A 27,781-nucleotide genomic window follows, 5' to 3' on the forward strand; every position below is an offset into this window, starting at 1 on the left:
ATTTGTAGTATAATTTTATTCACCTAGAAACAAGGGGTCAAAAGTCACAGCATGGAAGTTCATTTTATTTTGTAAACTCATTAAAAAGATGTCCATGTACAAAAGAAGGACATTTTAACAATCTAAATGCAGACAAAGGAAACTATAAAAATTCAACACGTTAATAAAAAGTTGAGTTTTTATTTTCTTTCTGCATAATTCCTTGCATCTTCCATACCAGCCTGCACACAATCTTAAGTACAATTGTTAGAATCATTAAAATTCAAGAGGCTGAACATGAAACCATTTGCTCTGCTATAGGAATGTGTTGCTGAAAGATACAAACCCTGTAGCATGTTAGCTAGAAGTAAGACACAAGACTGAAGGAACTGGCTGAAAGGCTTCTAAATTGTTATTGCGCATTCATCTTCTGAGAATTCAATCTCAGTTTTCTTTCTGCAAATATTAGAATATTCCTTAGGGAAGTAACAGCGTTAGACTGAACTTTGTCAAAAGATGTATGTTTCCATGTTGTCCTAATACATCTAATGCAGATTCAAAAATAAAAACATTTCAAAGTAAAACCATCTCAGTCCCAACAAGTGTTCGTTGTGCACCAAAACTTACAGCAGCTATACGACAAGCTGCTGTGACATACAATTCAGTCTTCAGTATTGGATACTCTTGGCTGCAAGTTTGGACTTAAATCCTTGAGACACTGCCAGTGAAAGGTCAATTATAAAACTACATTTCTTTTTAACTTGAGCTAATCTGCAGTTTAATTTGTCCCTGTCTCTCTCCCCAGAATGACTCTCAGGATTGAAAACTTATTCTTGTAACCACTACTTGAGGCTTCTGTAAAATGTTTTCTTTCCTGTGTCCTCAATGTAGGCTTGAGACTGTTGAGTGTTTCTCTAGATCCACTGTTCTTCACTAAGCAGAGTTTCTCAGTCAGGAATAATCCGTGTCACGTAGGACTCGTTATACCCAATTTCCAAGTGTAAGTGTCCCAACTTTCTGGAGTTAAGTAAACATCTCACAATTAACAAAGAGCAACTTGAATGCCTAGAGTTAATACACTTCCAAGATTTGTGTCTGTCCTCCGCCAGGACGTAGTGCAAGAAACGAGCCCCGCCAACATAAGGCACTTACCTACGGTACACGAGAAGGGGCAGGGGCAGGGGCGAGAACTCTTGTAACATGCAAGTCTAGTAAGAGTCTCACTGGAGAAAACATAAGATCTCACAGTCTCAGGGTGCACTGCCACTTCATTGTGTGCTGCTGTAATAAAGTCTGCTCTGTAACAGGCATCAGATCCTCCCATTGGCAGACACTTCATTAATCTTTGATTTTTGATGATCATATTTCACAGAAACAATAAGGAAAAGCAAGAGGGTTGCTCCTTGGATAGCAGCCAGCAAAAAAAAGTAATAGTTTAATTGGCAGCCATTAATATTACCTAGAAAGAATTGGGGAGAAGAAAAAACCCAACATTAATAAAGATTATACAAATAAAAAAGTCAATCCCTTCAACCTTAAGTAGTGAAGACTTTTCTGCAAAACACGGGCAAAACCAAACGAATCACATTTCCATCTGACAGCATAGCTGCATTTTTAATTACCCAGAGCAAAAGCTGGAACTTTGGAGGAAGACGCACACAGTACAAGGATTGTTTTCTTTTGTGCTTCAATGCCTTAAACCAAGTAATGATGTCCCTGAAGAAGCTGATATGCTGTTACTGCATGATTTCTTACAAAAATTGCTGGAAGCTCCTCCTACCACTGTAAGAATTTTGTGCAAAGACTATACACGTATAGTGGTAGGCATGCTTCATGAGAGTCAAAACAATTTTAAAAAGCTAATAATCTTCCTTTCTTCCCCCCTGCACCCCCCCCTTTCTTTTTTTAAGTCTTGTTTCTTATACTGCAAAATTGCAATACTTTGTTGACTTCAGATAAAACAGCCAAAAATCTCAATGTGCATTTTCATATATGATTTGCTTTCTTCATAATGTAAGTAATAGAGATCACATCAATTTTTGACGAAACAACTCATTTCAAAAGCAAAAAAAAAAGAAAACATCCCTGTGCAGTGGCCACTAAATGGACTTGAAAATGAAATTTCTGCAAATAAAGCCCTGGACTGTAAATTGTTAAGAGACAGTAACTTAAAGCCTTTACCATCTTCACTAGATATGCTTTCAAGGAGCCTGGAGACTATAGTGAAGTGATAAGGCTTTAGTCAAGGGGAAAAAAAGAAAGTCTCTTATGTTCTACAGCTTAATTGAAATAGGTAAAAGTATGATTATTTTTTTTTTTTTGTACTATATATACTGGAGAGTCCTCTCCAGCAGCCTTTTCAGCCCTGATTAATGCTATATAGTTTCTCAGCATCTGGAGGCCTGTACCTCCCTTGTCTGCTAAGTCAAAGATAAAATAAAAAGAATCAAAAAATGAATGCTATTAAGGAAAGAGTTTGGCAACTCTGTAGATATAAGGAAAGCAATTACTGAGATTTTCTCTCAGCCTTCTTTTGGAACAAAGCTTGGAATTCATGAAACTACACGTGGTTTCTTTTTGGTTCAATTCACCTTTGACACTCCCTCAAAGTTGTTATAAATTAGTGATTTGTATCATAGGAAATAATGTTAAATTAAGAAAGCTCATTGCTAAAACATTATTCCTCTATTAAGAAATGTGCACTAACTACTGCTGTACTTCCAAGAACAATATATTGTGGCTCATTTCCAACATGCCACATGAGCCACAGCCAATTGGACCATTATGATTATCAAAAAGGTTAGAGAGAGTAAAAATAGTGAAGCATACATCGATCCTAACAAGCTGTTCATGCAGCATGCCTATAAATGTTCAGATTAAATTACTTTAATTACTGAAACTTAGGATTCAATTAAAGTAACTTATAATAAAATGCAATAAAATTAAACAGTCTTGCCTTGACATTTAAAATACAATATACATGTGAATCTCCATTTCAAGAGCAGACGTGTTTAAAGAGTAGTAATTATCCTTTATGAGATGGGATATTAAACCTGTGAAATCTCGTTTTTGTCAGAGAAATAACAATGATTTCAATGGCAGCAATCAACACTGAAGCGCCAGCAGAGAGCAAACTTTCTCAGTAGATTTTGGAGGCAGTCAAATGATATCATGAGTGAACATAAATAGCAGAAACCTGGTGCGTGCATGTGCTTATAGTTATTATACAGCATTTAATGAAAAATTCAGAAGTCATGATTCATAAAGACTCCTCCTTACAATTCCTACCCTGCAAGACCTAAACAGATTTTAGATATGAATTCGTTAACTTTCAATAACGTTATACCAAATGAAAATTGAGTTATAAACAGTTACTGATATAAACAGTTAAAACAGCAGCTACTATGGATGCTACAAATCAAAATCACCCACAGAGCACTTCAACCTTGAGCCAGACATATAGCTGCTGAGAAGGCTCGATTGTGTATCAAGTCTTTGGACTAAGAAAAGTAGAAATATCCAGTTCTGACAGCTGTCCAAAGGCCAATCCACTGAGCTGAGTAGCCTATTCAAAACAGATGACCAATGAGTCATGAAGGGTAACATCTTCCAGTTCTAGCCAACTCTGGATATATTTAGCACAACCTAAATATTTTACAGAGAGAATATTAGGTCCTGTCTTCTCTTAGGCTGCTTCAGAAAACAAAGGCAAAAGGCTAAAAAACCACCATCAAATATCACATGTATTAATTTGTATGAAATTATTATCCTCCTATTGAGCCCTTATTAACTGAATTATCTCTACATAGAATTGCAGAAAAAGATGCTGTTCTAATTTTGAAATTGACTGGGGAAAAAAGTCTGAATTTGATTAAATTTTTATTTGGTGAGGACACTTCCATAAAGTTAAGGCTACTTGTCATCCTTTGCAGTTTTTTAAAGAGCAACTTATAAACCAAAGATAACAACTTATGGCATGTGTACTGTTCCAAACAACATTACTTTTTGGTAGCATGCAAATCAAGCTTAATGGCAAATTCTCTCATACCAAATTTAAAGTTTAGGCTGCACTTTTAAGCTGTGTATACACAGTAGGTCTAGCGTATGTTTTAAGAACTTTTCATGCTCCTTCTATTGGAACTAATTAGCCCATTGATGATGGTATAATTTTCTGAAATTCTCAAGGTGCCACCTACTGGTGCCAATAATTATTTTAACTTCAACTGGCAATACAAAGCAGACAATACATTGGACTTTAAGAGTATAAATAGCGAGCAGACAGAAATGCAAAATTAACTCATGGTAATTTCGATGAAGTCTCTTGAAACTAGGAAGCTGAATAATCACTAAGGGAGAGATAAGTACATCCCCATAACTGCAGAAAGTAATTCCTGTACTTTATATCAAATATACTCTTCTTCCACGCATAATTCAAATATTTTTTACTAAAATACAAAAATGTATAAGTAATTTCTACTGATGAAATGGAGTAACAGCTGAGCAGGTAACTGACAGGCCTTTCAGAAGCAAAATACTCCATGTGTGTTGCCCATGCTTTCATGAGGACAATGTATCATTTTGCATAGTGACATTACATCATACTTACACACAAGATTAAACTTTGTCTTTAACAACATGGTAGACAAATTTATATTTTTAAAATAATAACTGTGCTAAGATTCAACAGTTCCATATGTTTGATGCTTAACTGCTTCTGAAGGAAGACTACTTTATAGGCTATGAATACGCTGAAAATAACTTACCAAAATCCGTGTGATTACTCATCCAGCCAATTTCTTTAATAGAGACTAGTGCCAGCAATCCAGAGCCAACAAATGATCCAATCCCCGAAAAGAAAAAGAATAGCCCCATAATAGCACTCTGCATAGATTTGGGAGCAGCTGAATATGCAAATTCTAGACCTGTATTAAAAGATTTAAAAAAAATGCTATTGGAAGATCTAAGAAACACTAGTTCATTCGAGTTTAGTGTTATAGAAGTTACAGATGTATACTTCTTCTGGTATGTTAAACACTTAAATTAGCCTTGGATTTCAGAAGACAGGGAATTAAGGTGGTGAATCCCTATCAGTTCCCAGTTCCCTCTAACTGCTTTATGAACCCTGTTAAAGGTCATCAGTATATCAACCCGTTAAATGGACAACACTTGAGACATGCGCTTTGATCTTATTAATATTACATGTGTAAAATCAAGAAATCTTCTGAGGCAGCATATTCATTTTTCTGTCCAAAATTATCCTCACAGAAATTTATTAAACTGACTCTAACCTGGCAAGTTCCTTGCTCCCTGTTTCACTTGTTTCCACATTGCCTATCTGTTGTGCAGTATTTACAAAGCACATGGCATTCCCTGCTGAGAACAAAGTATTTGGAAACAGAAGGTCACTCTTGCATTGACCATGAACATTTATTTCGCACAGACTCTGTGTCTGTATCTCTGAATGTGCAGACAGAGAAATTAATTGTAGCTGGGAAGGCAGTAATTAGTTTTAATTTAATTTTGATCTAGATTTCTCTGAGCTCATTGCTTGCTGGCCTATTCTTTTTAAGGCTTGTAGAAATGAGACTTCAACTTTAAAGTTTCCTCACTCAAATTTTAACCAATAAAACCAAGAAAAACATACCAGTGACATAATTTGAAAATCTGTCCTACTGAATTTTAGCACCAACTGAACACACTGGGTTGGGCTCTGCTTTGCAAAGACTAATGCCCATGATTAACTCTCCTTTTTAGAATAATAATACTGTCAAAAATCAAATGGGATTAATCACAAGAGACCGTCAACTACATTCTTTGCAGAGCTTTTTCTCTGACAGGTGAAATGCTTGTTTCAAAACAGTCTGCTTCATACTGAAAATTAATGCTACCTCGTCTAACATTTTTCTTGGCAAAGAGGGCATTATAGACTGGAAAATGGCACAAATCTTGTGTCTTGCATAATAAAGGTATGCTTTATTTTCACCCTTACTGGTATTTGACTTTTGCTACTCTAGACAGAGTTTAATAGAAATACACTGACATTTCTTTTCAAGAAAAGGCTTAACACTTCAAGCCAGATAGGTCAATTTGCCCGTTACGAGGGCTGAACTTTGTTCTTGTAAAAGAAACAGAAGTATATGTTCTCACTGATCTAACAGCATTCTGCACTGCCACCTGGGAAATCTCTGATAACCAACACACTGCTTCTCTTTTCCTTTGCAAAACATGTTAGAATGGGCCAACAGCAACCTGCTGGTGATTCTAGAAAGGAACTGAAACATTCTTCGTGCAACTCAGCTGTCTGAGTTCCTGTAAATTCAAACTAACAAGAGAATAGCTACAGAGATGGAGAGACATCTGCAGACGGGGATGGGGAGAATTAAAAACTCAAAATTTTTTTCTAGGCTTTGCCACTAATATAATAATTCAGCTTTTTCAAGGATTATTTATCGCACCAATCTCACTTAAAAAAAAAAAAAAATAGTAGACTCTCCCAGGATACAGTAGCTTGCTTTTTAAGCTCTTGTTAAGTTATCATAGCTACCACAAGTCTCCAGAGTATCAGTCACATTTTGGTCACCAGGCTTTTGTACATTCTGTACAAGTTAAGCTCAAGTACATAACATGAAAGGATCTGGCCCACTTCTCTTGTTCATTTTGCAGATATATTGGATGCGAGTGTAACTGCTGGAAAAAGACCTTAAGACTCAAAACAAAAACCAAAATGGGTGTAACACTATGCACTTTTTGCAACCTATTTAGGCACATTTCTAAACTTGAATATTGTTTTCAGCAACCCTAATATTTAATCTACCATAAAGAATATAAAATTTTCTTTTTGCCTTCAGAGATATTTTTGCCTGCTGGCAGCCATTGATAACAATTTCATGCTACCTCAAACAAGCAGTTTTGAAATTAAACCCTCTAGTTGGTGTTGTCGTGTGAGATTACGATTCGAGTTAAATAAGGGTGCTTTAAGAGGATTGACAGAATAATAGAAAAGATAAATGCAATGTGTGTCATCTTTTTAAAGGTACCTCAAGCGTAACTAATGTGGCTTAATAAGAATATGCTTAGTTTTGCAGTAAACAAAAAAACAAATGTATGTTTCTGCTCTTAAGATATTTAGTCCCTTTTGGTTCACAATAAACATTTCCAAATCATTATAGTTTTATAACCATTAACACTTTGCTTATTTTAAAGCTGAATTTCATAGTACAATAGACGCCTTTATCAACTTCCAATATCAAATTGGTAAAGTATACTCTATTAAGTCTTGAGAGGCCTTCTTAAAGATACTAAGAATTCAGTTTAGATAACAATCAGAGGCAGGAAAAAACTCTTTGTAAAACAAATGAAATGAAAGTGTAATACATACAGCAATTAAGATCTGCATAGAATTTCTGGTTCCAAGAAAAAGAAGCCTTTGCATTTTTCATAACATTGACCAAAAGTTTTTGAAGTTACAAAGCTTTTGGTACAGAGCCAGCAAGTGCAGAACAGCAGAGTATCACATAAGAATAGTGTCAGCTAATTTGACTTCTCATGAAGAAGTCCACTAAAGCAGTTGAAAAAGCCAACCCTCAGTTTGGAGTTCAAAAAACAGAGAATACATTGAGTCCTTGACCTTTCCACTAGCTGCAGACAGGTTTGTTATTTTTTCCTTGCGAACACTCACAAACTAGTAACAGCGCCTAACTGAAACAAGAATGTGTAAGAGGGAAGAAAATTATTTACTTTTGCATGACCACTTGCATTTCTGATAAGTCATCTGTTTATCTGAGCAGAATTAATTGGCACAATCCCTAAAATTGTAACTAAAAGTAACTAACTCATTTTACTCTTTTGATAAAAATGTTCAATACAGCTTTAGTTTTAATAAGTACTCAATTAAAGAAGACTTCCACCTTCACATTTTTATGTTAGGATTTGTGCTGGCTACTGTTCACGTATAATGAAATGTACTGTAATACAGGACAGCAATGACTATGCAGATATGTCCTCTAGCAAAGGATGCATATTGATTGCACTGCTAAAGCATACTTTCCATTTAAGAATTTTAAGTGTTTAGCATTTTGGGTCTTAGGGATAGGGATTTGGGTTTTAGGATTTCAGTTCGTGCAATCCAGCAGGACCTTATGTCCAAATTTAGTGTTTACTGTCACAAGAGTTTGTGCGAGGTGCTGGTTTCCAGGTACCTGCTGTGTGCGTGCATAGGGCTAACTGTGTGTTGGAGGACCCTGCATTCCCATTGCAAATGGAACACTCCCAACATCAGCCTGATGTGGAACATCAACCTACCGTCCACCAGGAAGGAAAGAGTACACTGCTGGTGCATTTGAATGCATAATGCAAAACTACAAATACAAACAAGACAAAACGATATAAAAAAAAATTCCTCCAACATACTAAATAACTAAGGTAGAGTTTAATACGCGATGGAAATGTCTAATTCTTCCAATCACGTGAAATCCCATGCCAGACAGTTGGAAGAAAAGCTTAGAAAAAATGAGCAGATAGAAAAAAACAAACCACAACACCCAAACCAACATTTTCTTCTACTTGCCAAGCAATCCAACCACCTTGCTTTATTTCCTGAGAACTGTGGTGACGGTAGAACACATGTAACCAGAAACACAATGGAGTAGAAGTTCTCTGTTCCACAAAGAGGGGAACAAATGGGCCACGTAAGAGCTGGGTATACCGCCAGCAAGATCTTACGGAATTAGAGAATCTCATTTTAACCCACTGTGCTTGCCCAGCGTGAGGAATGAATGTAACCTCCTACAGGGGAAATGAAACCAGGAAATTCTGTCATAAGGAATCGAAGAAAAAGAGATATATATAATGCCAGTTTGAATGGATGATCTCCAAAGTTCAATATTCTGAAACAATATTTCAACACATTAATAAGCAACTATAGTTAAGCAAATACTAAATTATTTTTAAAGTCAAGTCACTGGAGGAGTTCCAATATTTTAAATAGAATTGCAGAGCAACCTGATGTAAGTGGTATCAGAATAGCTACTTTATGATCGTGAAAGGTTTCTGTTACTGGTAATTGCTCCCAAGCACTAGATATGTAAACACTGTGCTAAAAGACTCACAATAGCATTTCACTTGTTTAATCATAGTAAACCAGTGTTAGGCATACCACAGTGAAAACAGACAAATTGCCTGTGCTTTCTTCCTGCTAATGAGCCCCGCACATATACGAAGCAGAGCAGAAAATAAGATTTTATAGTTCTATTCATCCCCTCCTCCCACTTCACTTTCAGCTTAAAAATCAATATGATCACACAGCTGTCCACTAGATCACACAGAACAGTATTAAGAAATGTAAAATTTCTTGCATTTGTTCAAGAAAGGCAAGATTTGAACAGTGTTTCAGTTTTCCTAGTCTCCCATTGAAGTACTACAGCTATAGAAAAACTGATCTATAAATAAAAGCAGATAAAACTGTATAAAAAATAGCTACTTCATTATTAGCATTCAAAAAAACCCCCTAGTTTAGATTGTTACATAAATTTTCTTATTTCAGAGATGTAAGAACTCAAGTAACGTGAATTTAAACTGGTGCTAAATCTTTCTAAAGATGGCTTACTTCTTCCTTTTTCCCTCAGAAAGGTGTTTCCACTTACTAATTGGCTTTCTAAACCGTGAGCTTAGTTTTTAAGCCAAAAAAATTACAAAGCACAAATTTTATTTGCAACACAAAGGAAGATTCAGAGGAAACAATACTTCAGTAAAACTATTCTTTAAAAGACAATATTGAAAGAGTGTATTATTTTCCATTAGGGCTTGCAAATATTCAATGCTAACTGGATGACACGCAAATATTTAAATACTGCTCTGCTTGAAATTCAGTCTTGAAAACATATTCTTATGTAGCCAGTTTTCAAATGTGAAAGACAATTGTGTGCTTTGCCACTTATATTAAGTTATATTATATGATATTATATTTGGGAACATTACAGCTTATTTATAATGTTTTGAGAAGTAAATACTTATTTTCTAAGAATCCATCATTTATGATAGATATGAAAGCAGATTTAAAACACATAAAGACTCTTACCTGCTATACTTGCAAATATTTCACTGAATCCAATCAGCACATATTGAGGAATCTGCCACCATATTGGCAAATCTGCAGCATGGTATGTAACATTTCCAATTGTCTGATTAATTGTTTTAACCTTTACAATTTTCAGTCTGTTGCTTTCCAGAATTCCTACGTGGAGGGAGGGGAAAAAAAGATTGACCTAATACGCAAACACTGTTTCTTCATTTTAAGAATTAAATTAGGATTCAATCCTGCATTGCAATTACAAATTATAAAATAGGAATATGTATTTCCTTATTTCCTAACGTAAAGCATTTCAGACTACTTTTGCTATTGTTATTTCAAGACATATAGTTCTTCCGCTATAGAATTAGTGATTATATTCTTATTCAGTAGCAATAACTATACAAATACTTAACTCTTTTCCAGATGGATTAGCTGAGAGCTTTCTCATAAAACCTGTGTTTTAAAGACAATCTCATCTTCAAAAACTACTGCTTTGCAGCGTTGAACCATTGCATCTGCCACCATAGAATTAATAAATTAGAAATCATTTTGCTTATCAAAATGGCTACACTAGTCCTGTAGAACTATGAAAACCCTTTATGAATATGATCATGACATTTATATGACACTTATCATCCCAAGAGATCCAAAAGCTCATTAGAGCTTGATTTACAAGCAGTACACTGCATAGAAAGCACCTCATATAGAATGAAAAACAAACACGACAGTGCAAAATATAACATTTTTTAGCTCGCTCAACGTAACAGTTTAGAGTAGAAAGTGAACATCAAATAAAGCTGTTGGGTTTTTGTTCAAGTTGCCCAGATGAAAGGATTTGCCTCACTGTTATATAAAATGCACAGAATAACTCATAGTTAATAAAACTCCCTGCTTCACCCAGAAAGGACCTCTGTAGAAGAGCTCTCAATATCCTTGGAAATAAGGTGGATTTATTCATCACAAATTCAGAGGAGCAAGGCTGAGTCAATGACACCACTTCCTATAATAGGTGTTACACACATGGCCTCCCATTTAGTGCCTGTCAGCTTTGGTCTCTTTCTACTTACTGAGCCAAGATCTGACCTAATCTTGGGTCACAAAATATCACTCCTGTTGCACAAAAAAAATTGTACAAGGCTTAGATGACAGATGTGATGCTTCATGGATATCATACCATGTACAAGTGCTTACATCTGTTTCCTCACTGCTAGCTTTTTGTTTCCTACAGGCAGCCAAAGGATGACACGTACATTTAATATGACATTGACTGAAGTTATTGACAGCACTTTTCATATAAACAAGCACAAGCAATTTCTAATGCACAATTTAATATCTGTTCTCCTGTTTCTTCCCAAATCTGTGACATACAAACCTTGATGGGGCCAACCAGATCAACATCTCTCTGCTAAGTGACAGTGTTCCAAGGGAAATGATTGATGTTCGCCACAACCACCTCATACCGTGACATGCAGTTTCTTATTAGTCCTGGTCATGGCAAGAGACCCAAGCTGGGAAGAAAGCATGAGGTAAGATCCCTGTAGTCCCTATATATATAGACTGTAGGTGAGGCCATAACTAATCAAGAAGTTCTAGAAATCACATCCTTAAGAATAACTGTATTTCATCGTTGTAGGGAGTCAGAGCCAGAGCTCTGAAAACCAGACTGAGGGAACACACATTAACCAGTGACTTACAACGTAGTTTGAAAGGGCTGGAAAGCTGCATTTGTATAACCCATGTCTATTCATTCAGAGCAGTACAGAATCTATTCAAGTATGAAATCTCACAACAGCTCTACAGTCTAATCTTCTGAGACACAAGAGTTGTTGAGAGGAAAACAGGTTAGAATTACTCAAGTTTGCTTAAATGCTACCCTGAGGCACAAAAATGTTTCTGAAAAAGTGTTTTCCTTAATAACATCTGGTTTTGAGGTAAAGACTGTTCTGAACTTAGTACCTCTTGGTGCCAGGCCGCCACAATTTTCTCTACCTTCCTCACTTCTTCGGTATCTTTCTTTAGCTCTTCAGCCACCTTGGTGCCCTCTGAACTATGAAGAGCTGATGTAATTAAAATAAACTGGGTTTCCTGATGTTTTGGTTTTAATATAGCTGACAAACATTTGAAAATGGAACTTAATTAAAATGTAAACAAAGCAGTATAGTCAGCTAAGAACTCAGACATAATTTCATTCATATACATTCAACACAAAATTATTGCATCTCAAAACATCTAGTGATCCTTAATGTGTTTGCTAGTCTTCCCAACATAAGCAGATTTAGGAGGCATTTAGCCACATAGGAGCATAGCTACCATATATCAAACTCTGCCATAAATTTATCTTCAAAGTACTTCAGAATCTAGAATCTATTGATTCTTTCTTAGACTTTGATAGACAAGCTTCAAGTTTAATCTTACAGTTTTAGTGGTTAAAAGAATCTTAACTTCTTGCTATAATTGTTTAAACTCTATAAATGAAGTAGACTTTCCAGTTGAATAACCTTAAATACCGCTGCTCAGAATTTACGATAAAATGCATGAAGCACAGCAGATGTTCATTAAATCTAATCAGTTGTATTCTCACACAGTTTATAAGATATTTAAAATAATCTAAACAATCTAATAGGCAGCCTAAGTAGTGTCCAGACCTAATGCGAGTTAGATAAGTAAGTTAAAATGGACATATGGCACAAACAAATCATTAAGATACTTCCAAGATTGCAAGTTAAGATATTAACATCTTCATACACTTAAGATTTTAATCAGTATCTCTCTCTAAGGCAGAAATGGTTGGAAGTAATGTAAGAATATGAAAATATGGCTTCTATAAATATCATCTAATGAGAAAATAAAAATTTTGTGGAACATATAAACCAAAAGAAGTTTTTCCCCCTGCTAGAAATAAAGTTTCCTGTACCCCAAATTTGTCACAACTGAAGCTCTTAAATTCATGTTATGATGAAGGGATGTTAAGTTACTCCCAAAGGTTAAACTTTCCAACCAGATTGCATGTAACCCCCCAAAAAATTCACCTTCTCATTTCTATTGTGGAAGAGTTAGGGGAGGATCAACCCAACAAAATCATGCATTATATTTGTAGGTGAATAGAAAACAAGAAAGCATTTGAAATTTTTAAGAATTCTGCTATATGAAGCCATTCACCAACTCAGCTATCTAGCTCGATATGCCTTTTTTCCCCAGTACTAATAAAGACAGCTATTGCTGGTTTTGAATTCAGTAATATGCGAGCCAGCAGGTTCTATTTAAAGAGATGACATTTAACTGTTTTACATCATCTTCTTTTGCTGGTAGCAGTAAGTAATATGGAATAAGAGAAACATTCCTATTTTAAGTTTAAATGACTTTGCTTTAAGAACTTTACTTGCACACATACAAAGTGACCTTGGCCTAATAAGGTAATTATCTCTCTCATTGAGAAAAATCTTAATAGCCGTATAAAGTGTCCCTTTCCCTAAAATATAGGAGATTACAAGTGCTGAAATTAATTTATTTAAGGCTATAATGCTTTATCAATATGTTCATTACAGTGATACCAGGTGAAGGCTATAGGTTCTATGAAGCATTGCTCAGAGCTGTTCAGTTCCACATCAGCAGTGCTTAACAACTTTAAATCATCTCAAAAGCAGCTGATTTATGGTTCGAACAGAGCTGCCATCTTTTTCCTTTCATGCTATGGCTAAGCTATTTTACACTGCAGTAATTCCCAAACAATAGGGAACATTAAGGTAGGGAAGAAAAAAAAAACCAAAGTGGGAAGAAACTCTTGTTCAGCCATAACCTAACTTTATTATTTCAGATAAAGGGAAAGGATTTTAGATAAAGTTTCACTTTTCTAACACTTGGAAGTCAGACTATCTGAAGGAACATACTTATTGCTGAACTAATTTTTTTTTCAGGATAAATAAATTTTCAACTTCAAGATAAATGGATAATAAATCAGACAACACGGACTTCCACAATACCATCAAGTTTATTTTAAGAGGACTAACAGCCTTATATCCAAATGCTGGACACTTTGTTTGGCATTTTTTGAGAAAATATGGTCAGAAAACAAATAGTTCTCCTCTAACAAGCAAAATAAAAAGTAACATTCTATGTGAAAACCTTAACTAACAAGTTGGTTTACAAGGTATACACTTGAAGGCTGTTTCAGGCAGGAAAAGTAGCCCTATTTTATCACAAACATTCAAAACAGTTTAGTAAGATTTTTGGATAAAATCTCTTTCATTGTGGAAACTGCATCCATGCAGTTACGTTCTACCTACCCCATGAAAAAGATTTCTGAATATTGGAATAAAGATTCAGAAAGGGGTTTTTTTAAATGCTGTTGTCAGTAGCTGAATAAATAGCTCTGTAAGTAGATCTCAAAGTTGCTTTTTCTTACCTGCAGCAAACGCAGAACACATTACAAAGAACATTCCAACTGCAATCCTCTTCAGTGAGGATGGGAGCAAGCCATTCCTCTTTAAAATGGGGTCCACTAATTTATCTTTTAAGGGTATTAGGATCAGAATAAGCACTGCATCAAACATAGTCAACCAGGCTGCTGGAAACTGAAAGGACAGATGACTTCAGTTAGCAATTTCATACTTACGGGCTGATTTTTACTATTATTTAACAAAGGAAAAAAATATTTTTCATGAAACACTGAAAACAAACCACAGTGCACTGACAGACACTGGGAAAAGAAAAATGAGTGTGTAAAAGCTAAAGAAACACTCAGCTATTCAGGTTTTCATTTAATTTAGCAGCTCATAACTCTGTTAGCTCAGAAGCACAAATGATTCCTCACCATAATAACTCCAACAGTATTGCATATTCTGACTTTCAAGATGCATCTCCAGCTGTGCTGAGGTGGGTGTTGGGTTGTGGGGTTTTTTGGGGGGGTGGGAGTGTAGGTGCTTTCCACTGGAACTGAAGAACATCAGGTGTTCAGAGCAAAAAGGTTCTTTACACAAAAGCAGATAATACCTCACATAGTTCCAAGGAAAATGAGGAATAAGAAATTACTGGGCAGATGAAGAGAGTACTCTGAGAAAACAGAATGTGGAACTTAGCAAAAATGCTTTGCAAAGGATTTTATTTATTTAAGATTTCTAAGTTTCGGAGAGCTCATATTTTAGGTCCTTACTCTGAATTAATTTCTGTTAAAACAAAAGTTAACTATCTAAGTAAAACTATATGAATTCCTTTTGAAAGATGAGATGGCCATAACATTACTGCAATATCTGAATTTTTTTTGTATACATCCTGAAATATGTTTAATGGAAAAAAAATCACTGGCCTTAGGGACAGTGCTTAGTCCTCAGCACTATTGTGCTTCCAGTGATATACTCCAGTCTGACAGAATTAAACTTTTTTCCTGCTTCAGTCATGAAAAATATTTAGTAGCCAGGTTCTGTAGATCTTCTATTATTAGGCTTAGAACTATCAGAAACATGCCACAAAACAGTAGAAACAGAGTTTTACTAATGTAATACAAAATTACATTTAAATTAAATTACGCTTGTCAAATGAACAAAAGAGTATCATGCAAAACATGCATCCTTTCTCATCTGCAAGACTCAGTAATTGAGGATAAGATTCCCGTCTGTATGAATGAGACAATTCCTACCAAGCTTAATAATATTTACCATCTGTTCTGAGCTAACAAACCAAGACAGTACAGAGTATTTATAAAAATGTTCTGGGTTGGAGTTATTTCTTAAAATTGTATTTAGAACAGTGTGATACTGTACTATGCATCGCACTGACTCTTTGACCCAAAATACAAGCACTGCTTGATCTGTGTGTTTCAGATGCAGATTCAGTTTTTGATACTAAACTGTTTCTGTGTGTGTGTAAACTCAGGGTTAGAGTAGATTAATATTTTGTAGAAATTATCCAGGATGACCGAGGGGCCTGTGACACTCTAAAGCTACAGCTATAGAAGACAACCAGATTCCCTTAAGGTTACAAATCTTGACCACTGCAACCATCTCAATAACCCAAGCCCTCAGCCTCTAACACAGGGTGGGCATGCACCTCTCGTTGCAGACGAGAGCCCTAATTCACTGATTGGTTGTAATCAGTCCAGGATGTCTGAGATGATCTTGAACTCAAAAACAAGAGTTAACAAAATGTGAACCTTCAGTTCTTCATAATCATGGAATCATAGAATACCAGGTTGGAAGGGACCTCAAGGATCACCTGGTCTGACCTTTCTTGGCAAAAGCACGGTCTAGAAAAAATGACCCAGCATCCTGTCCAGCTGAATCTTAAAAGTGTCCAATGTTGGGGAATCCACCACTTCCCTGGGAAGATTATTCCAATGTCTGATTGTTCTGTGAAAAATGCCGCTTACTTAGCCAATATCACTAGCCTCCTTTAAGCCTTCACCTGTGATTCAGAAGCAGCTCAGTTTTCAAGTAAGTTCAAAGAAAATTTAAGTACAAGCATTTTTATTTTTGATCTGTAAAAAAAAGACTGAAGCCATTCTGTTTTATTGATATTAATTTTTAATAAAACAGAAGAAAATTTTAAAAGAACATTTAGTAAGCTCGTTAATAACTTACGTCCATACTTTTTGTTTTTATTTCTCAGTACCGTTTCTGCAATTACACGATGCCAGCCTTTCTTGAAAAATACTGATTGAACAACTTCCTTCAATATGCTAAACTGATTCAAGGTAAAGTGAATATTGATTAAGCAGTATTAAGTTACAAATGTATCTCAGATTCCAAACTTGCTAATACTAATGTTTCAGTTAGGTATGGATATTCCTACTGAGTTTGTAGGGATGCTTCTTTACTACTTATAACTTTGAAAACTTAGGGCATATAGATTTATAAGGTTTCTTCAAAGATCATACTTTGTCTGCTGAAGGATAAAGACACTTAATTAAAGCAGTGAAAATTATTTGAATACATCCAAAACAGGATGGTGTGAATTCCATATATGGGTAGATAAGCCAAAATCTCTGTATTATGCATCGTGCTTCTAAATGCCTAATGTCTGTGGCCATCGATTCTTTTTAGCCACTACCTTAACTTTCTGGAATTTTTGTACAATACTTACCTATTTTGCATCTCAACTAAAGAAAACATACTTTTCACTTGTTTTGCCATACTTACCGTATGAATGGAATTGGTGTCATTTGATATTTCAGGAATTTTCAGATGGAGACTTTGCAATACATATGTTGTCTGCATCTAGCATTAGGAAAGATGAGTTGAGATTACTTAGACAAGATGTACTGAGAGGAAGATATTTTTACATTTTTAATAATTTTAATAATTAACAAAGATTATACCAGAGGTAAAATGCTAATATAGCAAAACAAAAAGAATTGTTAAAAAGAGTTTGCAATGTTCTAACCCCTAACGCATTAGTATTTTTGCTAACATAATATTATTAAAGTGATTTTTAACCCCGGGTGTGTGAAAGAAAAGTAGTTAAGATTAACACATGGGTATTAAACAAGTCAAACAGTCAATACCAGAGTTCTGAAAATTCCTCTTCAATATTCATTTTCTCTAGAATCACAGCTACTGAATGCTAACTGTACGTAAACCTTATAGAACAGTTTCCCCCCAAAAGCTTTTGTGTGTTTGCTCCAGGTAACTGCTCTGAGGGGGTAATCTTCAGAACTGCAACTTGAAGCTAGTGCCCCAAGACCTTTCAAATGCAGCTGGGAGAAGTGGAAGTTAGGGTTCTTACATTAGAAATTATGGTTTTTAGACACATAAAATAAATCATATGGAACTACTCACTTGAAAGTACACTGTCCAGTAAGGTATTAAAGCCAAAAAGACAGGGATAATCTTGACAAGAGCTTTCACATCTTCTACTTTGTCTTCTCTGAATGGGCCCCCACGAGACAGCTTGGCCATCTCAAACAGGCTTTGCTTGTGAGGTTGCTGAAGTACTCCCTGGCCTTCGCTTTTGAAAAGAATTTGAAATGTTTAGTTAAACAACAACAAAAACTGACTTGTGGCACTTCTTTATAAAAAGCTCATGCAGTTTCAAAATAAGTTACTCTTAACAGCAAAACAACTAGGCCAGAATGGATCATCACCAGGTGATCTGCTGATTATTAAAACTTCCATTATAAAGACATTCTTATTTCCCATCCTCCCCCCACCATGCATAAATAACTGGCACTGCAATACGGAGAACTTAAGAAACAGTATCACAAAATATAGGTTATTCTAATTCATTGCATTGTTTTGCAATCTGAATACAGCCTGCTGCACAGGAAGCACCTGACATCTCTTATCATCAATTACTAAATTCAGCCACCAGTATTCCATGGGCATCTCTTGAGAGTGGAGTAACCACTTGGAAAGCAAGAAGCCACCCCACGTTTTGGCTGCCCATCAAACCACTTACAACATTAAATACAGATGATAGTGTTTTTCGAATCAGAAGATATCCCATAAACGTATCTAAGCAGAGAAGAAAAGTTAACTAATGCTTAAAAGCAGCATACTTAGGTTACGTTACCCTTTCAGAAACTCTGAACTGGCAAGACATAGCATTCAAGTGAAAACAGCAGACTTATCTCTATGTTGGAGATCCAGTCATCTCAAAATGTGCCCCTCTCATCCCAGAACTCCCAGAAAACATCTCCAGGACTCCAATTTTCCAGTTCCAGTTCTCAAAGCAAAACTGCATGTTCTAGCGTACTTTCTAGTGTGACTTACTGCCAGCTAGTTTGAACTAACTAGTTCCAGCTCTTAGACTGATTCACTGAATTCAGACTATACAAAAGAACTCATTACAAACCTATTAGTTGAATGTTCCAGATGTCTCTTTCTTGAGCAACAAGAATATGCAAGAATTTTAAACATGTCTGTGAAGGCACTACCATCAGGTGGTTTTGTGATGAAGAAACTCTGACCACATAAGAAAACCATGAATGAAATCCCAATGCAAACTGTTGGGATACTATATCCAATAACAAAGCTCACATTCTGTTGAATGTATGCAATGCCTCCCAGAGAGAGAATAGCTCCCAAATTGATGCTCCAATAAAACCAATTAAAAAATCTTCTTGTGGCTTCTGGACCCCGATCTTTGACCTAGAAGAGATTAAAAAGAGTCATTCAATTCCTGAAAATTCCTGTTAATTAGAATTCAATCAAGTTCAATGCACTGAAGAATTTAGGTTTAATTTAGAGTCATACTGAAATGATTTAAGTGTTTTGGGCTTAGCATGGTATTTGATGAAATGACACCTTGCCGAGCTACCCCCAGTATATCAGTGACCTTCTGAAGTCAGCAGAAGTTCAGCATAGGGATAGAAGTCATACAATACTAAACTACACTGCTGTCCCATAAAGGCTGTCATTATTTCCAAAGCACTGTCTCTCATTTGGTCATTTCTCTAGACAAAGCTCACTCAGATTAGTGTCCCATAGTCCACACAGAAGTTGAAATAACTAATTTTTTAGTAAATAAAAAGTTAAGCTACCTAAAAATTCATGTATTAGTACTATCGCAACAATTGCTTCTTCCAACTGTACACATGTAACAGTTAACCATATTCCATCCTCTAAGCCTCAGGTGACTACTTGGTAATTAAAGCACAAATTCAAATTTTTACACAGTCCTAATGGCTCTCATCAGAACATAAACTGAAGACTTGCCATTCTGACCTTTAAAAAAAATAATAAATTAAATTGCCTGAGATGTCACAAGACCCCAGTAAGCATTTATCTCTCTGTTAAGTCAGCACTGTTCATAGTGCTATTTTTCTCCTTGAAGCTCCCAGTTTCTCCCCAGTGAAAGTAAAGACATCCTTGGTTTGTAGAATTATCCTGTACAGTTTTCACCACCACTCTTATTGCCTACCATTAGTCACCTCATGTTTTGTAATTAAGTCACAGGAACCCGGCATCACTCATAAGATGTGATGTAAGAGAAATTATGCAAGATAAAACTTCAAATACATTAAAAAGATCAACTGTTCTGTAGAAGAATCCATAATACCATATTTGTCACTGTTTTATGACTGAAAGGCCATTAACAGTGACTAGCAAGCCAGTGCCACGCACCAGCCTTGTCGAGTCAGTTGTTTTTTATTTCTTATTGCAAGTTTCCCTTCCTCGTTTGCCAGAACTTCAAAAGATGTGTTTAGTTTGCAATATGAAAAGTAACCTGTGTCTTGAAACAAGTTTTTAATATTGTCAGTTCTGATTTATAGCTTCAAGTTTCTCAGTGGTGTACAAACCCATCTGTATCATTTAACCAAGCTTAGCAAAAGAAATTAACTATTCCTATGCATAGTTAATAGCATTGTTAGACATTCAGGTAGCATGTCAAATACAGTCTTGGAGCCTAAACCCAAGAAATTCTGCCTTTCCAGTTTCAATTTGGTACTCATTTCCTAATTTTAACAGTCATCACCTGCAGTAGTGTATCAACCTAAGAATTTGTTCTAAACCCCAAATGGAAGCAGGATATTAGCAAACAATTACATCATAAACACAGTGCTCCAACTTATTTGAAGAGTTAGCAATCTATTTTATAAGTTTCCATCTCTTCATCATAAAGACTCAGTTCTCTTATACTTTCTTCAAGGAAGATGACTTCCCATCCTCCCTCTTACAAATGACCTTGCTCACGTCTATCCAAAGAAAAACTCGGAGATCAAAGCAAACTTTGATAAACGTAAGAGAGAGCAAGCACAGCATGATGCTTCTATCAAGTATTATCTAGCCTCCAACCATTAGCTCCTGAGAAACTTCCTGAACCTAGGATGGCTTCTGTCTACTTCATAAACGCAGCAGATCTCCTCTCCATGAACTTATACAGCCTGCTTCTGAACCCCGGTCAGCTTTTAGAATCCATAATATCCTGTGGCAAAGAGTTCCCCAGATAATTACACAGTGGGAAGAACCACCTCCATTTGTCTGTTTTGAACCTGCCCTGTACTAGCCTCACTCGTTTTACCTAGGTCCAGGAAACAACAGAAGGCAGCTGAGCTTTGCAAAAAGGAATGCAATGCTCAAGAGACAGACACACCACACACTTAAAATGAAAAGAATCCATTTTCTGCTTCCTTATCAAAGTATATATAGGCACTAAAAATCACATCACAGCTATGTCTGAAATGCACTATGTCATTTTATTGACAAACATTACTAACAATAAAAATCACACTGAACTAGCTGGTAGAATATCTTGTCAAAGTGGACAAACTATGAAGATGTGATATCTTACCAAAACCGGAAAACACAGTAGACTTAAAAGGCAGTCCTTGCGGTTCCTTTCAAACATCAAATCAGCTGCCCAAAATATTAATTTTATTACATTTACAGCAGACTACTCAAAGTTTCCCCCTGCTAACTATTACTTGAGCTATGTGACAGCACAAAATAGATCGGTTTATTCTCTTGTAAGTAGATGCTACATTTTAACAAAGGACCAAGAAGAAGAAAACCATGTTGGAATTTTATTATTTTATTTTTATCAAGGACAAGTATTTTTCAAAAAACTGCAGGAATTCTCCTTTTCCCCCTTATGCTTGCATTATTTTCAATCACCCAAGCAGAAAGAAAAATCTATCACTCCCTCTGCTCAGTTTCATCTGTGCTCAAGCACAGCAGCGCTCTCCTTGTGGTACCAGCACCAACAACTTCATTATATCCTTAACATCCTACCAGCAACTGTAGCAGCAAAATGATGCACGTAAATGGCACAAGTATGTTGTGGGTCCTGGATCAAATCTATCACATGGCCTATCCAAGGGTTCCACATCCCTGCACTGAAAGTCAAAATAGGTACGTTTAAAAGATTTTGTCCCCATCACAACAAAACAGCTTAAAAACAACAGTAGTGCTTAATGTTACCTTCTTAGATTCACCATGTTTTAGTCAAACCCCTTACATGAGGAAAATGCAAACAATAGCAGTGAATGCCACGGCTAGAGTGCAAGGCTTCCTATCACTGAGTGAAAACACTGCAGTAAAACTGTTTCAAAGGCTCAGATGAACATTAAGCAAGTATCTAATATGCACAATTTATTTGCTCTAGGTAACACGCTGTTTTGCAAATGAGCTCAGATTCAGGCATTTCCCACAGAATTTACCTGTGTTTGACAGCTGTCACTTATTTAGATCAACTCCCACTGTATCCAGTCCTGGGCCTCCAGTTCATTGGTGCACATTCTTCAAACCTCACACAGCTTTTTTCCCTACTAAATGGGGTAGCTACATCATCCTCCAAGAACAGCAAGGAAAAATCCAGTAGTGTTTCTACTTCAATAAAAATACAGAATTACCTACTGTAGTGTACAGGGAGAATCCCAATTGCCCTAAATGTTCCTCTTTTAAACTATATGGAAAAATTTAATTTAAAAAAAAAACAAACACACAAACCAACAGCCCATCGCCCCCCCTCAAAAAACTAAACAGAAAACCCACACAAAAAAACCCCACCAACAAAGAAATGAAGGAAATGAGCAATTCTAAGCCTTCTGGTCACAGCTGCTTTGTCAGTCATTGGCCACATGTCTATGCTGCCTGCATTCAGGTGGGCCTCTGAAGAGGAAATAAAATAATCTTGCGACTTTCAAGACATCTAACATAACTTTTGCAAAAGAAAATCTAACCAGCACTTGATTTTTCTACAGTCCAAAAGGTATTTTTCTTGATATCTCTGCTAACTATCCTTTACATATAGTTAATCCAAATGCAGAAAGAAAAGCACAGTGACATTCTGAGTTTTATAACTGGAATCTACACAGCACTGGATTTCAAAACAGTAAAGGAATAGTTCTCAAAATCAAAATTTCTAATACAAAACCCATACTGGGCTGATTACGGTCAGATGAGATGTAATTACGACCACAGTTTTCATGATAAAGAATCCTGAGTGCTTGGAATGCTATGAGAATTGTGTAATCATTAGGTTATTTACAGCCACTTTCAGCAGAGGACACATCGGCTGTGTAACTCTGCACTGCGATTCCCTAAACTCATTTAGGATATAAGGTTATCATCTTACAATCTGAACAAAATTTTAAACGCAACTAAAAGAAAGAGAGAAAGAGTAACTAGATCTTTAATTACAACACCTGATGAAAAGTCATTACAAATATCTGAGCGACAGCAACTTCCACAGCACAGCTGTCCCTAAGGTTAATACTTAGACTGCATTCTGACTTAGAAGAAAGACGATCACTTGCGGAATTATCCCTCCCCTGGATTTTTCAACAACAACAACAACAACTTTCTTAGGAGATGATCCAAATACTAACCAAAGCAGTTTGTACAGCTTGAAACCAAAAATATCACACAGCTTAAATATTAAGATTCTATTAGAGTCTCCTGATTTTTATGTAAAGAGCCGGGAATCTATACAAACATCATTGCTTCTCCATAGTTCCTGTGCTTAGATGCTTTGCTTTGTCACATAGTAATTTCCTAGCTCTCTACAGGTAGGTCAGTTTCAAAGAAATGGATATGCACAGGATTTCTTATTTTTGCCACAGCTAATGCCTATCTGATGCCTACCATTCCACTGTGACATCTGATTTCTGACATCATCTGCTAATGATCTCAAGTATTTCCTAAACCCCAATGTTTCAGAGTTCTAGTATGTCATAATCTTCCCTCTCTCTTCCTTCACATCATGACCGATCCAAAGCTATGACCTCCTATTTGACTCACATAAAAGGAAAAAGATTATTTAAAAGTTACTGACATTAGCAGTTTTTATTTGTTCCTGCAATCAACTGACAGTCACAAGTGACAAACGTAAGAAAAAACCCCAAACTTATCCCAGCCAACTATGTGAGCAGACACACAACAAAGCAAGGATGAAAACATAGAAGCTTGCCCTTCTCTTTAGCCTACAAAAGAAAGTGCAATGACAACAGTTTTCTGTAGTCAGATTTACTCTTACAGAATTCTGACCTTCTAATCCATCACTACAGACACCAGTTATTCTTTGAGAGCATCTGGAGAGAGCTCAGTAATAGAGCTATACAGTAGTACTCAGTTGCTACAAAATTTCAAATTTTTATACTAAAATTTGGCCAATACACATTTCAAATCTGCTTCCTCTCACTGGTGTCATACCTATTCTGCTTCTCTCGGAAACAAAAACAAATTAGTACTGCCAATGTGACTGCCACAACTTCACTTTTCAAACTGTTACCTGCAGTCTTAGACATCCACAGTCTCCTAAGAAGTTCAACAACAACAAAGTAACTTGCAGTTAGTTAGTGACCTTCAATTCCTTTTACATGGTCCACCACCCTCCCCCAGAGGCTGGAAAATCAAAGTTCTACAAATAAATAAATAAATAAATAAGGTTGAAAATCACTCTAACACCATCTTTACACCATCATTTTCCAATAGTGTCCTGCCTCTGGCGATGCTATGGTAACAAAGATGGTTTTAACAAACGTTGAAGATTTTTGTCAGGTTATGGACTGATACATTTAATGACTATGATGACAATTCAGAAAGAAAATATACTGTGGGTTAAAACTAGCATCTCTAACCACCATAACCCCAAACAGATTAATCTATAATTAGAACAATGATTAGAGCTGATACTAGATCTAGTCTAGACTAGTACTAGATACTAGTCTACTACTAATGTTGGCTTCAATGCTGAAGCTAAACCAGCTTTCACAATAATGAGGGATAGTCATATTGTTTCCTAACTACCAAAAGTCACAAACTGCTACACAGAACAGGAAGTGACTGCAAAACACTCGCACTTAAAAGGGGAACTGGAAAGTACCAGGTTACACATATCACATGATTATAAACGCTATTCTGAGAACCATCAGTTCAGATTTAGACCTCTATGATGGATCAATCTGCAACTTCTAGAAAAACGTCTCTTATTTATAAACACAGTTAAGTAAAACTGGTCTATACCTCGTTTGCAGTAACTGTTTTTTGCTAAATTGACTGGCAAAAGTTACTCTATACTGAGCCTACTTAGTCACTTTAACAGCACTTCTAAAAGCATCCATGTAACAGAAATTAAGAAACTACATCTTTTTCAACTTAAGAGGAAAGTAGGCATTAGAATTTAGTTTCCATTTTCCACATAGTGATTCTTTTCTTATAAATAAAACCCCCCTTGTTATATTTGGGTTCTCCACCCAAATTGTAGATCATCTGTTAAAACTGAAAAATTTACATGGTAATTTTTGAGAGATCCGCAACAAAATATGATAAACAGTATCTGAAAGGTGGTTCACGTCAGCTAAAGTACATGATACACAATTCGTATTTTCCTTTCCTTTCCGTATTCAAGGGAAAGAGGACAAATCTTATCAGCACATATCCAGCCAAAATATGTTTGCATTTTATTCTAGCCTCCCAAGAATGTGACTCTGCAAGACAGACTCTATTCTCAGCAATATATATCCATCTACCCAGCAGTTTGCTACATTCCTATGCAGGGAGAAGGCACCCAAGAGGGCCCAAAACTGCACAACAAGGTAAGTGGTATCCTGTAATATATTTAACAATAGATAAGCCAGAAAAACAGAGAAAAGGAAAAAGTCAGTCCTCGGCAGAGCTCTACTGATTATTATGAACCAGAAAGGAGTATTTCTTTTGCTTCACCCTACATAAATCACTGTGAATTATCTGCAAGCCTAGCCAAAAACTGCTTTCCGTGAAATCCTGGGGGGAAAACCTTTAAAAATCCAGCTACAACAGCTACACTTCCATTGGCAATGGTTATTCTTTCACTCTGTTCCTGCCATTATTTATCTCTTACATTTAACGTTCATAAAGTGTTCTGGGGATAAGCAGTCAGTTTTGAAAAACACCTTACAAGATAAAGTCATATTAAAGCTATTTCACCTGATGGGCTCATGCTGGCTTAAACAGAACCAATACACTGGGGATACACAACCCTAGGCTGTAATAATGTTTTACATTTATATACTGCCTTTCACCCAGAACTACAGAATTTATAATATATGAAATGCCAAAGAATGACAAATGTAAACTGCACAACAAAGAGAGGTATGATTGGCAAAGATGTTGTGGTAGATCCTACCTCTCACAAAGAATTTCATGGCATTTCTGACACCTGCACTAACCAGAACTCAATGGGCCAATAAACAGACATGCAACTGGATAGGAGGTATTTTCCTTGCTTTGTCATTAAGAACGGTTTGGTTAGAAAAGCTGCTCAGTATCTAATCATCTGAAATTCTCAATTTGTAAAGCAGAAATTATACTCCAATTCATCCACAGTCAGCATACTAACTTAGCATAAGATTGTAAAAAAATACATCCAACTGTGCATTCCAGTTGATATTGAACTATGAGCTGTCTCTCAAATAGTTTCTGTAAAGCCACTTGATTCTGCAGTGATGATCCAATGAATGGTATCACTGAAGTGGATCTGAATAAGGTCATTTGACAGGACGTGTCTTATGAGAACAGCCCAGGTAATATGTTTACCATGTTGTGAGCACCTTCTCACCTGTCATCTGAAGCAACACTGGCCTGCACAAAAGTATCACTCAAGGGCACAGCGCAGTACACAGAGAATACCTAAACCATAAAAAAAATATTTGTTCTCTATCCTTCAGGATATAAAGGCCTCCGACCACTGTCCTAGAAGGACCATGCTATCTTTGACAAAGCTAAAATGTGTATCGGATATTTCACCTGATGACCTCTGAGGTCAAATTAACTGGGTACAAACTCCACAATGGAGGATAATTAACAATCACTTAGCGTCCATTAAGTATGCAGCCCAACTCCCCACGATGGTGATGGCTTAGCCAAATCAGGTACACACCTAAGGCAGGGATACCAGGAAACCAAGGGTTGTAAGAGATCAGACACCACACAGACACCAAAATTATATCAAACAGGATACAGTTTAACAGCTTGCATTACACAGGGAATAAAGCTGGATGATCTGATTCCCTCTGAGACTTAACACCTACAGAGATGTGAATCAGTAGGCAGCCTGTCCATCCCACCAAAGCAAGCCCCTCTACATGACTGACAGCCATCCCCTGGTTCAGACTGGTACCCGCAAACAATTTGGCAGCTGCCAAATAATACTTGACCTGGTCTGCCCCAAAAGGGGTGATGTTAGCCTTGACCGACCCGACGCCCAGCCCCACGAGGACCAGTCCGATGAAGGTGGCAGTGGCACAGTAGCGGGTGGCCCCCACCTGGGAGCAAGGCGCCATGGTGGCGTTGACCGCTGGAGAAGAGCAGTTCTCTATGGGGAACAAGGGGATGTCCCCGCAGAGGCCCTGCCGGGTGTGCGGCGCAGCGATGACGGGGAAGGCCAGCATGCCCAGCAGGTAGAGCGCCATGCTGAGCAAGATGGTGACAAACTTGCCCAGGAGGGCGTCAGCCAACCAGCCGCCAAAAGGCGACACCAGGTAGGTGATGCCCATGAAGAGCAGCAGGGCCTGGCTGGCCTGGGCACCCTCCCAGCCGTAGGGAGGCCCGTTGAGGAAGAGCACCAGGTTAGAGGTGATGCCGTAGAAGGCCACTCGCTCCAGCAGCTCGGCCAGCAGCACGGCGGCGCAGGCCAGCCGCCGCCCGTGGAAAGCGCTGCTGGCTGCCCGCCCGCGCTCCCCGCTGCTCAGCAAGGGGCTGCGCTCGCTCGGCTCGGCCTCCTCCATGGCGGTGCCTCCTTCCCGGCCCTCCCTGAGGAAACTTCCCCGCGCTCGCGCGGCGGGGCCCGGCCCGCCCCGCCCCGCCCACGGTGGGGACGGCG

At 37.0% G+C, this 27,781-nt stretch overlaps 1 protein-coding gene and 1 long non-coding RNA gene across 3 annotated transcripts in view; one reads left to right on the forward strand and one right to left on the reverse strand.

Annotated features, from left to right (window-relative positions):
- LOC134522956 (uncharacterized) overlaps window positions 1–16,730 on the forward strand; it is a 51,447-nt gene extending 34,717 nt beyond the window's left edge. The window contains exons 3-4 of one of the 2 annotated variants that reach the window (XR_010073183.1): window positions 11,439–11,574; window positions 16,649–16,730. This is a non-coding gene — a long non-coding RNA (uncharacterized LOC134522956). Of the gene's footprint in view, window positions 1–11,438; window positions 12,288–16,648 lie in introns of those variants that run through there. The other variant, XR_010073182.1, reaches the window with a different exon arrangement.
- SLC15A4 (solute carrier family 15 member 4) lies at window positions 21–27,753 on the reverse strand. The gene is made up of 8 exons (XM_063351256.1): window positions 27,117–27,753; window positions 18,833–19,128; window positions 17,818–17,986; window positions 17,179–17,256; window positions 14,451–14,619; window positions 10,055–10,210; window positions 4,743–4,901; window positions 21–1,438 (listed from the first exon to the last, which is right to left on the reverse strand). Exons 1-8 carry the CDS (start codon window positions 27,684–27,686, stop codon window positions 1,290–1,292), a joined length of 1,746 nt encoding a protein of 581 aa, XP_063207326.1. The 5' UTR covers window positions 27,687–27,753; the 3' UTR covers window positions 21–1,289.
- Between the last annotated feature and the right edge of the window lie 28 nt (window positions 27,754–27,781).

Source organism: Chroicocephalus ridibundus, chromosome 13, assembly GCF_963924245.1.
Source record: "Chroicocephalus ridibundus chromosome 13, bChrRid1.1, whole genome shotgun sequence".
Lineage (NCBI taxonomy): Eukaryota > Metazoa > Chordata > Aves > Charadriiformes > Laridae > Chroicocephalus > Chroicocephalus ridibundus.

Coding starts and splice junctions, on each gene's coding strand:
- SLC15A4 (XM_063351256.1), bottom strand. CDS start 27,686: ATGGAGGAGGCCGAGCCGAGCGAGCGCAGCCCCTTGCTGAGCAGCGGG. Junction 19,129..27,116: donor CCCCTTTTGGGGCAGACCAG/GTCAAGTATTAT, acceptor AATCTCTTCTAG/GTCAAAGATCGGGGTCCAGA. Junction 4,902..10,054: donor AATATTTGCAAGTATAGCAG/GTAAGAGTCTTT, acceptor CTTTTAATACAG/GTCTAGAATTTGCATATTCA.